Here is a 15,872-nt window from a genome sequence, read left to right on the forward strand (position 1 = left end):
AGTATTAGCTAACAAAAAAAATAAAAACAGGAAGTATATGCAAGCAACTTCCAAAAACTTGTGAGTTGACAGAAACAGCCAGCTGCCTGGACAATCAACTGAGGTTTCTCTGCAGTGTTGGGGCATCATCTTCAGCCTATAGGCTTGGCGTATCTGACAGACTCATTTGTGAAGTAGAATGTACACAAGGTCAACAGTTCAACCTCACATTGGGTGAGAGCAGTCTATATACCAGAAATACCTGAATTCCACTAGTGTCATGTCATGATTCAGGATTTTAAATTCTGGAAATTATTGATGTTTTTTGAATTCAGCTGTCCATTCTTCTTGGCTATGTGTGTATGTGGCTTCATTTCAGCATCCCGTTCTTCTCCACATCCCTCTATTAAATGCCATTCTTCTGTTGAGAGATGTGAGCTTAATTACTCTTCAAGAATAACTGTTTCAGCTACCTCCCCATTGCACATCAGAAGCCATCGGCCCACTGCCTGTTCAGCTGCCTTCGAAGAAAAGGGCACTGTACCTTTCCCAGATTGCGAAGGCCACTTCAGGGATGGTGCTATATTGTCCTGGCCTCAGAAGATGCCTTTTGATAAAGCCATAACCACACTTGTTTTCACAAGAATCAGTAGTCCTTTGTTTCGTGTCCTGTCTGTCCTGTTTGTCAGCAGTTGATTCGAGGATACTTTGTTGTCCAGTGGCTAACTTTTGCTACAATGAAAGTTAACTCCAATTGCAGTTTTTTCAATGCCCATATTTTCTCTGAAGTAGATTGGTACTGTCAGGAGCCGACATGTCTCATAGTCATAACAAAAAAGAAAAATTTTCTAAGTTATTAAAACATTTTAAATGCCATATTCTGTAGATCTCTGAAGGGTTTGAAGGCTATTCAACATTCCCTGTGGGAGAACCCTCCATTGAAATCTTTTAACCGGTTGAGAATTATTATAAGTAGGCACTGTGAAAGCAAATCTTTCTCTGTCTTTTTCTTGTAACGGTATTGAAAAGAAACAGTCTTTTAAATCAATAACTATGAGAGGCCATCTTTTTGGTAACAGAGTAGGCAAAGGAATTCCAGATTGTAAAGAGCCCATTGGCTGAATTACTTTGTTAATTGCTCTAAGGTCTGTTACCATTCTCCATTTACCAGATTTCTTTTTAACAACAAATACAGGAGAATTCCAAGGGCTGGTTGATTCTTCAATATGATGAGCATTTAACTGTTCTTCCACCAGCTCTTGTAAAGCCTGGAGTTTCTCTGTTGTTAAAGGCCATTGCTGAACCCATACAGGCTTATCTGTTGACCATTTTAAAGGTAGAGCTGTTGGTGTTTTTGGAAAATTATCAGTTGTGCCCTGTTCTTGTATGACATGGATGGCTTATGAGCACTCATTAGAATAATATCTTTTAATATTTCTCTCAGAAACATGTACTAATTTATGATTTGTTTCTGAGATTGGAGGGATATTAATCTGAGTATTCCATTGTTGTAACAAATCTCGACCCCACAGGTTCATAGCTATGTTAGCCATATATGGTTTTAATTTTCCTTTCTGTCCTTCTGGACCTATACATTCAAGCCATCTTGCACTTTGTTTCACTCGAGATAATGTCCCAATTCCTAACAGTTGAACGTTTACCTCCTGAAGAGGCCAAGTTGGATGCCAAAATTCTGGTGCAATTATGGTAATGTCAGCACCTGTGTCTACCAGACCAGACAAAACACCATTTATTTTTATTGTTAGATTTGGTCTTTGTTCATTAATAGAAGTTTGCCAAAAAATTTTCTTTGTTTTTTCCTGAATTCCCTATTTTCTCTGTTTCATCATCTCGACTAACATGATTTATTCCTATAGACACTTGGTTATTTAGTTGCTTTGAGTATGGGTTTCCTCTACAACTGCAGGAAAGGTTTGAACTGGATTTACTGTGGGGGCCTGCCTGAGGCCCCTCTGGTAGTTTCCCGAAGCTCGAGGCAGAGGATTACCCTGTCTGTCCCTTGTTGATCTACATTCGTTGGTCCAGTGTTTTCTCTTACCACACCTTCTGCATACTCCAGAAGGAAGGGACATTCTGTTGCCAGTGTTCCTTGAAGAAACATTATTTCTAGGAATGACCTGTTTACAATCCCTTTTCAAATGTCCTTGCTTTCCACATTCAAAACATCTAACATTGCTCAAACCTTTTGAAATTGCTTTTCCTACCCACATATCATCATGGTCATAAGCCTCAACATTAACTGTATCTCTAATCCAATCTTCCAAAGGTGCAGATCTTGCCTTTAATGGCCTGATTATTCTTTTGTATGCTGCATTTGCATTCTCAAAGGCCAAAGATTCAATTATTATCTGACTAGCCTCTGAATTCGGGACCATTTTCTGTACTGCTGAAGTCAATCTTTGTAAGAAATCTGTGAAAGATTCTTTTGGGCCCTGTATAACCTTTGTAAATGACTCAGTTTTTTTCCTGGTTCTTCAACTCTGTCCCATGCATTCAAAGCTGCCATTTGACATAGAACTAGGGTTTGGACATCATATAAACATTGTGTTTCTACTGAAGCATATTGGTGTTCTCCAATAAGCTGATCCTGACAGACTTGTATTCCGCTATCCCTCCATTGTTTTTCTATATTTTTAGCCTCATTATTGAACCACTGGAGATGTTGTCCGGGTTCAAGAACAGCCTGTGCCAATTCCCGCCAGTCCTTTGGTATAATCCTATTACTAGTTGACCAGTTGTTTAACATTTGCTTTACATATGGGGAGTGCATGCCATAAGATGCTATTGCCTCCTTAAATCTTCATAAGTCTAACATTTTAATTGGAGCCCAAGTATTTTGTTCATTCTCTTCATCAGGTAGCTGCTGTACCGCTACCGGATAAATTAAGGGTGATCGTGTGAAAACTGGCTTTCTTTCTGTAACCTTATGATCCAATTTTGAAACAACTTCACTGTTTATTTCTTCTGTCTGAGTTTGAATTTCTCTATAATTCATTTTTACCAGTTTAATAGGTTTTTCTAAGACTGTTATCCTGGCACTTAAATTGACTATCTTTTTAAATAGTAAAATGGGGATAAGAAAAGTAATAAACTGAATAATTCAATCAATATTAACCTTTTCATATAGTTGTTCCATTGTCAGAGTGCCTAAAATTTCAAACAAAGATCAATTTTCTTCCAATGCACACATAAAGCCCATTTTTTTAATGTAGAAAAAAAATTCTCTTTTAAATAGATATGTTAATTGACTTACCAAGTCTGGGTAGAACAGTAGAATCCCAGGGAATTTCAAAACAGCTACCTGGTGTTCGAGGTGTGAATCCAGAGAGAGAGAGAAAGAGAGAGAGAGAGAGAGAGAGAGAGAGAGAGAGAGAGAGAGAGAGAGAAAGCGTAGCCGCTTGAGCCGAGTCAAGCCTTGGCTTTACGGGTAGGGGCCCTATTCGGCAGGGCAGGCCTGAGTAGTTTGTAGCAGTTGCAAGTAGCTCAAGCTGCGGGTCAGTCAGGCCTGGGCCCGAGCTAGGTAGCCGGGCCGCCCAGGCCAGAAACCGGACCTGCCGCTAAGCCAAGCCAAGCGGTTTTTAATGGATTCTTGTCACGTTGGGCGCCAAATGTAGATGTAACCAACCTTCTTATTAAATAAGAAACACAGAACCAATGCAAAGAAGAAAGCCAAGAGGTCAGAGCTAAGAGCTAAAACCTTACCCTTCCTCCTGCAGTGGTCCTACCTCTGAACTCACTACCCCTGTGTTAATGTCTTTATATAGTGTTCCTGTTCTGCCTTCTCATTGGTTGTAAACCCAACCACATGACTGCCTCCTCACGGCCTGTCTGTATAGGCCTCCAGGTTTTCCTTGCTTGGTATTGAGATTAAAGGCATGTGTGTCCAATAATGGCTGTATCCCTGAACACACAGAGACTTACCCAGCTCTGCCTACCAAGTGCTGGGATTACAAGTGTACGCCACCAATGCCCTGCTTTCCTATGGCTTGCTAATAGCTCTGACCCCCGGGCAACTTTATTTATTAACATACAAATAACATTTTAATACAAATAAAATATCACCATACCTATTAGATGAGAAGGGCAGACGTCAAAGCAGAAGTACATAAAACAACACAAAGAGTAATACAGCATCACCAGAATATAGCCCTCCTCCAACAGCAGGACCTGAATATCACAAGGTAGAAGAAGCAGAAGAAAGCAATCTTAAGAATATCATCATGAAGATGCTAAAGGCCTTTCAAGAAAAAAATGAAAAATGAAATTCAGGAAAAGACTAACAAAAAAGTGGAAGAAGTCAATAAAGACATTGAGAAAAACACAAACAAAAACTTTGCAAGAAATCTATAAAGAAATAGAGGAAAAGACAAATAAAAATTGGAAGAAAGCAATAAATCCCTTAAAGGAAACCATGAAAAGAAATTAAACAGGTGAGGGAAACAGTTCAAGACCAGAAAATGGAAATAGAAACAATGAAGAAGGCACAAACAGAGGGAAATCTGGAAATAGATAATTTGAGTGAACAAACAGGAAACACAGATGCAAGCATAACCAACAGAATACAAGAGATGGAAGAGAGGATCTCTGTTATAGTGGATACAATAGAGGAAGTGAATTCATCAGTCAAAGATAATACCAAATCCAAAAAGCATAACACAAAATGTCTAAGAAATCTGGGATACCATGAAAAGACCAAACCTAAGAATAATAAGGATAGAGGAAGGAGAAGAATACCAACTCAAAGGCACAGAAAAAATATTCAACAAAATCGTAGAAGAAAACTTTCCCAACTTAAAGAAGGAAATACCTATGAAAATACAAGAAGCTTATGGAACAGCAAACCGAATAGACACCCCCCCCAAAGAGTCCCCTGGCAACATAGTAATTAAACTACTAAACCTACAGAATAAAGAAAGTATAATGAGAGCAACAAAGGAAAAAGGCAAAGTGAATTATACAGGATAACCCATCAGAATAACTCCCAGTTTCTCAAAGGAGTTTTACAAGCCAGAAGGACCTTAGCAGATATAATGCAGACACTAAGAGGTCATGGATGCCAGCCTAAACTGATACCCAGCAAAACTTTCAATCACCATAGAAGGAGTGAGCAAGACATTCCAAGACAAAGCCAGATTTAAACCATACCTATCTACAAATCCAGCCCTACAGAAAGCACTAGAAGGAAAATTCCAACCTAAGGAAGTCAGATGCATCCACGAAAAAAAGGCAATAGATAACACGACAGGAGTAAACCCCAAAGAAGAGAAGTACACACACACACACACTACCACCAAAAGATAACAGCAACTAACAATCATTGGTCATTAATATCCCTTAATATCAATGGTCTTAATTCACCCATTAAAAAAGACACAGGCTGACAGAATGGATATGAAAGCAGGACTCATCTTTCTGCTGCATACAAGAAACACATCTCAATTTCAAATTTAGACACTACCTCAGAATAAAAGGGTGGGAAAACTCTTTCCAATCAAATGGTCTCTTTTTCTTTCATTTTTCTTTATTAAGAAATTTTCTACTCACTCCACATATTATCCACAGACCCCTCCTCCTTCCTCCTCACATCCCCAGGCCTCTTTCCCAAGCAACCTTGCATACCCACATCCCCAAAATCGAGGTCTCCTATGCAGAGTCAGCAGAGCCCAGCACACTGAGCCTAGGCAGGCCCAGGCCCTTCCCAGTGCACCAAGGCTGTGCAAGGTGTCACACCACAGCACCCGGTTCCAGAAGCCTGCCCATAAACCAGGGACAGATCCCGATCCCCCTGTCTGGGTGCCCCCCAAACAGTTTGAGCCAAACAACCATCTTCCATTTCCAGAGGGCCTAGTCCAGTCCCTTAGGTGCTCCACAGACACCAGTCCACACTTCATGGGCTTCCCACTAGTGTGGACAGTCAACTCTGCACATCCTCTCATCATGATCGCGATGTCCTTCGCCTGCAGTATCTCTCCTCTCTCTCATCAATTGGATTCCTGGGGCTCAGTCAGGTACCTGGATGTGGATCTCGGTATCTGCATCCATCAGTCAGTAGACAAAGGCTCTATAATAACAGTTAGTTTATGCAACCACTCTGGAAATCAGTATGGTGGTTTCTCAGAAAATTGGGAATAAGTCTTCCTAAAGACCTAGTTATAGCACTCTTGGGCATATACCCAAGGAATGCTCAATCTTACCACAAGAACACGTGCTCAGCTATATTCATATAAGCATAATTCATAATAGCAAGAACCTAGAAACAACCTAGATGCCCTTCAACTGAAGAATGGATAAAGAATGTATGGCACATATACACAATGGAGTACTACTCAGCAGTAAAAAAAAAACAATAATATCATAAAATTTGCAGGCAAATTGATAGATCTAGAAAATATCATCTTGAGTGAGGTAACCCAGACTCAGAAGGACAAACATAGTATGTACTCACTCATCAGTGGATACTAGATGTGAGGGAAGGAATGGCCAGACTACAACCCACAACTCCAGAGAGCCTAGCTAACAGAAAAAGACCCTTGGAGGGACACATGGATGACCCTGTGAAGGAGAATTGGATGAGATGTACATGAGTGAACTGGATGGGGGGGTGCCAGAGGGCAAGGAGTGGGGGATGAGAACACAGGGAAATGGGAGGGTCAAGCTGGAACAGGGACAGAATGGGAGGGCAGGTAGCAAGATAACATGATAGATGAGAACATCATGGGAATAGGAAGAGCAGGGTGCTGGGGAAGCTCTCGGGAATCTACAAGGATGACCCTACTTGGGAGGCTGGTAGTGGTCTAGAAGGTGCGTGGACTGGTCTATTCTGGTCAATACCTTAACAGTCATCATTTAGCCTTTGTCCAGTGACTGGTGGAGGCAGATGCAGATATCCACGGACAGGCACATGGATGAGCTCTGGTAATCTAATCAATAAGAGAAAAGAGGGATTCTCTATGCAGGTGACATTGAGATCATGATGGGAAGACATGCAGAAATGACTGGCCACACTGGAAGTGTGGAAGTGCTTGAACTATAGACTGGTGGCTGTGGAGCCCCCATGGGACTGGACTAGGCCCTCTAGACACAGAGGAAAGTTGTTCGGCACAAACAGTTTGGGGGTTACTCTGAAGGGGGGTTGAAATCTGTCCCTGGTGCACGGGCACCCTTTTGGGAGCCCAGTGTCTGTGGTGTGACACCTTGCACGGCCTTGATGCAGTGGGGGGGGGGGCTTGGACTTGCCTAGGCTCAGTATGCCAGGCTCTGCTGACTTCCCATGGGAGACCTTGATTTGGGGGTTGTGGGGATATGGGGTGGCTTGGGAGGAAGGGCTTGGGGGGTGGGAGGATGGAGGAGATGAGATCCGAGGGTGGGATGTAGAGTGAGCAGAAAATTTCTTAATAAAGAAAAATGAAAAACTTTCATTAATACATAAAAAGTAAAATAGAAAAATAAAAAACCTGAATGGCCAATAGCTGAGCAGAGGAGGGATAGGCAGGGCTGGTGGAAAGAAAGAAAAACAGACACCAGGGCCAGCCAGTGCCCAGCCAATCAGATACAGAGGAAGCAGGAAAACAGGATGGACAGTACACAGATGAGGTAAATGAGCCTCAGGGCAGCACATAGATTAATAGAAATAGGTTAATTTAAGATTTAAAAAAAGCTAGCTAGAAATAAGCCTAAGCTAAGGCTGCACATTCATAATTAAGAAATAATAAGTCTCTGTGTTATGATTTGGGGCTGGCATTACAAGAAAGCTTCCTATAGTATATGTTCTGTACATTCAAAACAGGGCTGGGTAGTGTGCAAGATGGTACAGGGAAAACTGGTTCTTGAGGATCTCATTAGGAAAACCCAGTCCAGGAGGTACATGTCTGGAGCTAGGCCATATGAAGTAGAATGGGGCAGATTGCTTTGCTTCTTGGAGAACTCACCTCAGAATTCCTCCTTGGCTCCTTGAAAGGGAGCAATGGCTGGGAGAAGAGAATTGTGATACATTTCAAGTTTCATTGGAATGTCGTAGGGAAAGCCAGTGTGTGGTCTCTGCATTCAGAACAAGGCCTAGGGCTGAAGGGGCACAGCTATAGGGGGTTCTGGTGGCACTTGCCAGATAAAGTTGGTGCACATAATGCTTGAACACAGCTTGATTCCAGAGTGAAGTTTATATGCTGACAGCACAGCATCTTTGTAGCTCACCAGGCAAGTCTGCTATGCAAGGTGTAGAGTATGGAGGCCAAGGCACCAGATCAGTTCTCAGGGTACTCAGCAGAGAAAGCAAGTGAAGTAACTGAGTCTTAACTGGCCTTCAGATCGAGGCCAATGTGTATATGCATAGCCCAGGCAGGAAAGGTTCTATAGAACATCTCCATGTAAAGCAGTGCAGGTTTGTTGCATCTAGAACTTGGTAGTGTGTTAATAGCATAGACAGGGTTGGCTCCAGGAGTGACCAGGGAATGTTAACGCAGGAGCTCAGTTATGGGTGTTAAGCCTCCAAGTGTGCATAAGGCACTGGCATGAAACCTATGGGGAGCACACCCGGCCAAACTGCAAACGGGACATCAGGAGATGCTATGAAAATGGCACAGGCAGCCTTGATTCTCAGAATCCTTTTCAGGGAAATCCAGTGCAATAACTGTGAGACAGAAGAAGCTTGACTTAGAAGTGTGGTGATGTAGAGGCCTTGCAAGGTCCTGTGGTGTTTCATCAGACAAGCCAGTACATACAGAGCTAAGAATGTGGGTCCAGGATTCCACAGGTTCCAAAAAAAATCACAGAGGTAACCCAAGCAGGAGGCAAGTAACCCGAGTGTTTAACTAGGACTAGAATGAGGGGGTAGTTCTTGTGGGTGTGTTTCTGGGGAGTTTAGCAGTCAAAACCTGTGTGCGACCTGCACACCCAGAACTAGGTTTGGGAGCGTGCAGGTGGTTCTGACAGGCTTGGTTCAGTGGAACTCACCAGGAAATTCTTCTATAGGAGCTACTTGCTGGATAAGTGGAAATGGAGCTGGTCAGCAAATTTGTGGTCATCAGGCAAAGCTGATGTACATGTGCGCATCGATAGTTAACACTGAACTGTGGAAATGATGCATGTATTCTTGGTTCTGGGTGAACTCTCCAGGAAATGAAGGTTCATTAACAGTTTGACTGTGACCTGGACTAGGTCTGTGAGTGTGGAGAAGGCTCTGGCCACGTGCTTTTAAATTCACGCGGCAAATCTGGCAAGCAATATGAATATCCAGAAATAGGTCTGGGGAATAAAGAAATGGTACAGGCCTGCTCAGTTCTGTTGGTATTCAACAGAAGAGAGAAGTGAGGGAAATCTACAAAAACAGCTAGGCTAGGAACTGGATGGATGGTGCTGATGGGAGAGGTTCTTTGAACCTAACAAGGCAAAGCTGATATGAGATCTGCCCATCTGTAACTAGATCACTAAACCTGGGAGTACCAGCGTGAAGCTGGAGGAAGAGGTTCTGGGTAGCATCATCAGGCAATACTGCTGTGCAATCTGTGAATCCAGCTCTTGTCCTTGGATAGTAGAGGTTGTGCCTGTGTTCTTGGTTCTGGGAGAACTCACTTGGGAAAGATGTTTAACATGAATTGCTAAATGGTCTTATTAATAAAATAGCCCGGAGCCAGACATTGGGGAAAAAATTGAGATCAGAGTAATAGTACAAGCCACAGCCACCCTCATCTCACCAACTTCCAGAGAGAGCCACTTCCTGTTTACTCATGCCCATATCCTTTGTGTCCCTGCCATCTTCCTGCCTCTCTCCACCAAGCTACATCACTTCCTCTTTCTGCCCAGCTCTGTCACTTCCTGTCTGTATAGACCTCCACAATTTTATAGTTAACAAGCGTTGGAATTTAAAGGTGTGTGCCACCCTGCCTGGCTCTGCTCTTAGTGTGGCCTTGAACTCACAGAGATCAGGATGACTCTCTGCCTTCCAGATGCTAGGATTAAAGGCCTGACTTCTATGTTTAATATAGTGGCTGGCTTTTTCCTCTGATCTCCAGGTAAGCTTTATTTATTAGAGCACAAATAAAACATCACCACAGAGAGCTGTTGCAAGAGCTGCATGACCTGAGCTAGGGCTGAGAGAGCAGATGACTCTGTTAAGCAAGCTTCCAGGGAATGCCACCAGGCACACCCAATCTTTGATCTGTGCAACCAGATCTGTGGCGTAACACTCTGGAGATGGTACATGAGTGCTTGGTTGTGGAATAACTATCAGGGAAAGCTATTACCAGAGCTTCACGACACAAGGTAGATATTGGAGAAAGTAGATGTCTATGGAAGGTGAGATATTGGAGAACTCAACAAGCCAAATCTGGATGCATACAGACCTTAGCCTGGAGTATGGTCATCACTCAGGTTGGCATGCTTCTTGAAGAACTAACCAGGAAAAGGTTGTACAGGAGCTATAACACCAGAGATAGCCACGGGAGTGTGGTGATGTCACTGGTGGCCGAGGTTCCAGGGACTTTACCAGGTAAGGTCAGTGCAAGACCTGTAAGTTCAAATCAAGAATTGACAGATGGCCTTGCTCAAGAGAGAACTCACCAGTGAAATCTGGTGTGGCATTTGTTTGGCCAGAGCTGGGCATGGACATGAAGTGATGTTGATCGCAGGGAAGGCTATGGGGAGATGACCAGAAAAAGGAGGTGCACAATGTAGACATGCAGAGTTAGGCCTAGGAGAGTGCAGACAGCAGGAGTGAGCTTGGTTCTGGGAGTACAAATAGGGAATATCCAGTGTGACCTATTCACGGTCTGGGGAGTTGGGTATAGTGCTGACAAGGGAGGCTCAGATTTTCTCACAAAGGAAAGACTTTGCTTGATCTACACATACTTAGCTATCTAGGCCTCTTAGTAGGCATATTGCACATCTAGGCTTACTACTGGGGGAACTCACCAGGAAATTTGGTGAAAGAGCTGTCTGATTAGGACCAGGCTTGAAAGGGCAAATATTGCACAAGCAGGGGAATATCTGTGGACCATTCAAGCAAAGTTGGTACAAGATTTGTGCACAGGAGAATGGCCTGGTGTGTATAGATGAAATAGGCATGCTGGGATATAGGGTAACTAAACAGAAATAACAAGTGCAGGAGCTGCATTATGGGACTTAGGCCTGGGATTTCATAGATGGTGCTGGCAGGAGAAGTTCAGGGAAATTCTTCGAGCAAAGCTCATGGATAGGCTTCATCTAGAGTGTGGGGGTGGCATTGGCTCTTAGGGAATTCACCAGCTACAGTTAAATGAAGGATCCATGTGACTACCTCTGGACCTGGGACAGTGTTGATTGGGCTGGCAGGAGAGATTCTGGAAATCTCACAAGGTAAAGAGCATGTCTGAATTAAGCATCTCAAGGTAGGCCTTTGAGGGCAGAGATACTGCAGTTGGATTTGATTCTGGGGAAGTTCACCTTAGAGAAAGCCAGAGCAAGAGCTTCACAGTCCATCACTGACAGAACACATAGGTAAGCAATCAAGGCAGAAACTTGGAGACAAGGAACTGAAGCACAGACCATGAAGGAACACTGCCTTGCTCTCCATGGCTACCTCAGCTTGCTTCCTTATGCAACTCACGAACACCTGTATCACACACAGTGGACTAGATCCTCGCAGCTTAATCATTGCTCAAGAGAATGATCCACACACTTTCTATTTTGCTTTGTTTTGCTTTTTGAGACAGGTTTTCTCTGTGTACCCTGCCTGTCCTGGAACTCACTCTGTAGAATAGGCTGGCCTCGAATCCATAGAGAACCACCTGCCTCTGCCTCCTAAGTGCTGAGATCAAAGGCATGCACCACCACACTGAGCTTCCACACACTCTCTTAAAGGCCAGTTTCCTGAAGGCATTTACTCAACTAAAGTTTTCTCTTTCAGATGAATCAAGATTGCATCAAGATGACAAAAAAAAAAACCTATCCAGCATAGCCAGGTTCCATCACATTCCATCACAACCTGCCAAAGAGCTGGGGAGCATATTCCATGTGGTGCTGAATTTTCAGTAAGCACAAACACAAGATTATACGGTAAATAGAATCTTGATTCACAGTTTCAGAACCCCTAAGGTCATGTAATGTATATCATGGCTTTAGACCCATGAAGGCCATCTAGGAAGTCTAGAAGACCCCTTCGTGAAACTGAATATGAACTTGATGCTTCAATGGAGATAGTAGAATGTGGGAAGACAGGACCTTGATGTGCTTGCCGTAGAAACCTACATGTATACATTATAAAGAGCTCAAGAAAGAGGCTACAAGCCAGGCAATGGTGGCACACACCCTTAATCCCAGGTCTCAGGAGGCAGAGGCAGGTGGATCTCTGTAAGTTTGAGGCAAGCCTTTTCTACCGAGTGAGTTCCAGCACACCCATGACTGTTTCACTGAGAAACCCTGTCTCAAAAATCCAAGAAATGAGAGAGAGAGAGAGAGAGAGAGAGAGAGAGAGAGAGAGAGAGAGAGAGAGAGAGAGAAATGAAGAAGGAAGGAAGGAAGGAAGGAAGGAAGGAAGGAAGGAAGAAAGAAAGAAAGAGAGAAAGGAAGAAAGAAAGAAAGAAGAAAGGAAAGAGAGAAAGAAGGATAGGTTGTAGTCCTACAGCCAGTAAAACTGGAAGGCCAGGGTTCCTTCAGCCCCTTGACTCCAAAATGATACATACCATCATATCACTAGATGACAGGTACAATATAGAGCTTCTGGATTCAGAGTTTTCCCTCTTGGGTTTCGGTCTTCCTTCAGGACACACTTCCTTTACTGTGTCCCCACTCCTCCCTTTTATAATGGTAATGTTTATTCAGAACCATTTTAGGTTAGAAGTATGGGAGTTGATTTATGATTGTCCAGGTTCTCACTGCTGAAAACCTGCCGAGTCCCAAAAAAGACACTGGACTCCCAAAGAAACATGGGACTGTTTTAAAGATGGAATAAATTTGTTTTGCATAATAAAATGAACTTCATCTAATAGCAACAATGGGGAGAATACTGTATCTTCATAGCAATAAACTTGAGGTTGGTGGTATTGTTCACTGTGTAAGAGTGTGTGCCATCAAGCCTGATAATGTGAGATTGAACTCAGTGGTGGAGATGATAAAACAAGAAAACCAACTCTGACAAGCTGTCTTGTCTTCTGCACACCACATGGTCCATCAGAGCACAATGGAGATGTCTGACCTTTTTTGATCTTCACAACCAGAGAATTAGGAGATGGCTACTGCTTTCTAGTAGATACAGGCTGCAGATGGCACTGGCATCTTCAGTGTGCAGCATTGCTTTCTTACTTCAAGATATCATCCCATGCTGCCAGCAGTGCCAAGCCTGAGACATCCAGCTCTACCCTCCAGAGATCTGATTACTTAAGTGTTTCCACACAGGAATGTGGGGTTCTTGTGTATGTGTGTTGAGGTGTCAGCTTACTTACAAACATTCTTACACCTTGTATATGTCATGTTTATTTAAGCAACTTGCATTTCACCAGTACTCTTGCCTGCTACTGCTTGTTGGCAGTATCCAAAGACGTGATCATCACCCACAGAGGTTAGAATATGAAAACATTTAAAGAAAGTATTCACACAGTATAACACACACTCAGAATGCTGACCTGATAAAGAATAGGGACTAATGTTTCCAGGAAGAAAACTAGGATTTTTTAAGGTCCTGAGGGAGGGCTGAGAGATTAGAATGGCCCTATGCTACCCACCACATGGACCATCAGAGCACCCTGAAAATGCCTGGGAATTTGGGGCATTTATTCCCAACTGGGGAAATAAGAGCTGGCTAGTGCCTTCTAACAGTGACAGACAATAGATGGCACTAGCATACTCAGTGAACAGCATTGCCTTCCTTCTCCAAGAGAGCATCCCACTCTCCCAGCAGTGCCAAGGCTAAAACATCATGCTCTACCTGTCAGAGATATGAATACTTAAGTGTCTCCACACAAGAATGTGGTTTCTTTTTTTGTGTTGAGGTGTCTGTTTACTTGCAAACCGTATTTTTCATGGGATTCACTAGGTTTACTTAGGAAACATGACGTTATAGTGTACTCTTTCTTGCTATTGCTTGTTGGCAGTGTTGAGTGGGATCACGACCTGCAGTTTAGAATGGGAAAACATTTAAGGAATGGAATGCGTTTGACAGCAAGGAAGGAATAAAACTTAGACACAATCCCAGAAGTCAAGTTGATATTTTATATAGAATGAATTGGTGATTACACAGTACTGTGTACAAATGGGCAATTTCTTCAAGGATTCTCCAGGCAGATGTTAAAATGCCAGAGCCCTCACTTCAGACCTTTTGCGCAGCCAGGTTGGAAGCACACTGGGCCTTCACCTGACTCTGTTCTGTCAAAGAGATCATCTCATAGAGAAACAAAATCACGCCAAAGAGTGACATCGTGGCTGTCAGGACACCCATTGGGAACACAGTTGTGCAGTGTTTCTTTATAATGTCTTCTTTCTTTACGGGAAAGTCAGGTGGAAAATCAAGAGTGGTTTGCCCATACATGTCAACCAGGTGGTTCAAGGTCACAGTAACAAGTGTAAAAATGCTGCTCACAGCCAAAATTATGGCAGACATCTTGTAGCAAAACAGTTGGATTTCAATGAATGGGTCATCCAGACAGCTGATCTTAATGGCCACTGAAGTGAAAATCAGGACTAGGAGTTTCATCAAAATGGCCCACGCTATCAGGAGTTGTAAATACTGAAATTCCGATGACTCGTTCCAGGTTGAATTGAGAGGGGTGTGAACCAACATCCTAGTCATAGACCCAGAGATGTTAAATTCCTGAGTGTAATAAGCATCCCAGAGTCCAATTGACACAAATTGCACAACCTCGTTGTTAAACTCCCACAGGCGCCAGCATTGGCTGTTTGCAAGGATGATTTCGAACACCAAAGCTGCTGTACTGCAAATCAGGCCACTGAACTTGAAGATGAACTCCTTCATTTTGGCAAATCTGAAGAAGGCATCAAAGAAGAATAGAGTCAGTGAGACTACAAGGGAAGGCAGGAAAACAGAAGGAGTCATGGCTTAGAGAGCACTGAGCTCTCATACCTTGTCCCTGTTGTCACATAGAGATGTTTCAGTGGTCTATGTGCAGATTACTATTCTGAACACTGTAGATAATAGTAAGAAAAGCTTGGAAATCCATGAGTATAGTGGAAATAGCCACTACGTGATATTTTGGATAACAATTTCATAATATCCATCAAATGCTGAAGTGTTCATATTTGCTGACCAGGTATTTCAGAGCTTGGAATTGACAGTGAGATGGGGGTTGGCAATATCACACTAATATCATGTTTATTCACCTTTGTTTGTAATATGGAAATATTATGAATAATGTAAATGAGGGTAATAAAGAAAGGAATGCTCAAACAAATTATCACTTCTAAAATAATGTGATGAAACTTCTCATGACTATTAAAAAAGGAACTAACCTAAACGGCCTGCTGAAATAAAAAAATGAAAACTATAATTCACATGGTATATCCAATTATGTGAGAATGTCATTCATAGTGTACACATGTGTATGCAAGCATATACATATATGTATGCATATAGGCATATATTTATTCACAAAGTTATATTAACCCAAAAGACACATACCAAATAAAGAACTCAAGGTAGATCAATGGAGTAGTGTACACTGTCTTTCTTATTAGTACTTTTCTGAAATGTAATTACTATTTTAAAAAAACAAGAACTACATATCAAGAACTACATATAATCTCATAATTAAAGCTAGATTGAGAATGACTTTCAAGACATGTAGGTATCTGGGGTGGGGATATAGCTTAGTGTTATAGTGATTACCTAAGATGAATAAGACCGTGAACTCATTTCTCAGTATAAGAAAACTAAAATCTCTGTATAAAAC

At 42.5% G+C, this 15,872-nt stretch overlaps 1 protein-coding gene across 1 annotated transcript; it reads right to left on the bottom strand.

Moving 5' to 3' along the window:
- Positions 1-14,164: 14,164 nt before the first annotated feature.
- On the bottom strand, positions 14,165-14,949 carry LOC131901923 (uncharacterized). The gene has a single exon (XM_059252972.1). It carries the CDS (start codon positions 14,936-14,938, stop codon positions 14,276-14,278), a length of 663 nt encoding a protein of 220 aa, XP_059108955.1. The 5' UTR covers positions 14,939-14,949; the 3' UTR covers positions 14,165-14,275.
- Positions 14,950-15,872: the final 923 nt, after the last annotated feature.

The sequence above is a fragment of the Peromyscus eremicus genome, unplaced genomic scaffold (assembly GCF_949786415.1).
Source record: "Peromyscus eremicus unplaced genomic scaffold, PerEre_H2_v1 PerEre#2#unplaced_666, whole genome shotgun sequence".
Taxonomy (NCBI): domain Eukaryota; kingdom Metazoa; phylum Chordata; class Mammalia; order Rodentia; family Cricetidae; genus Peromyscus; species Peromyscus eremicus.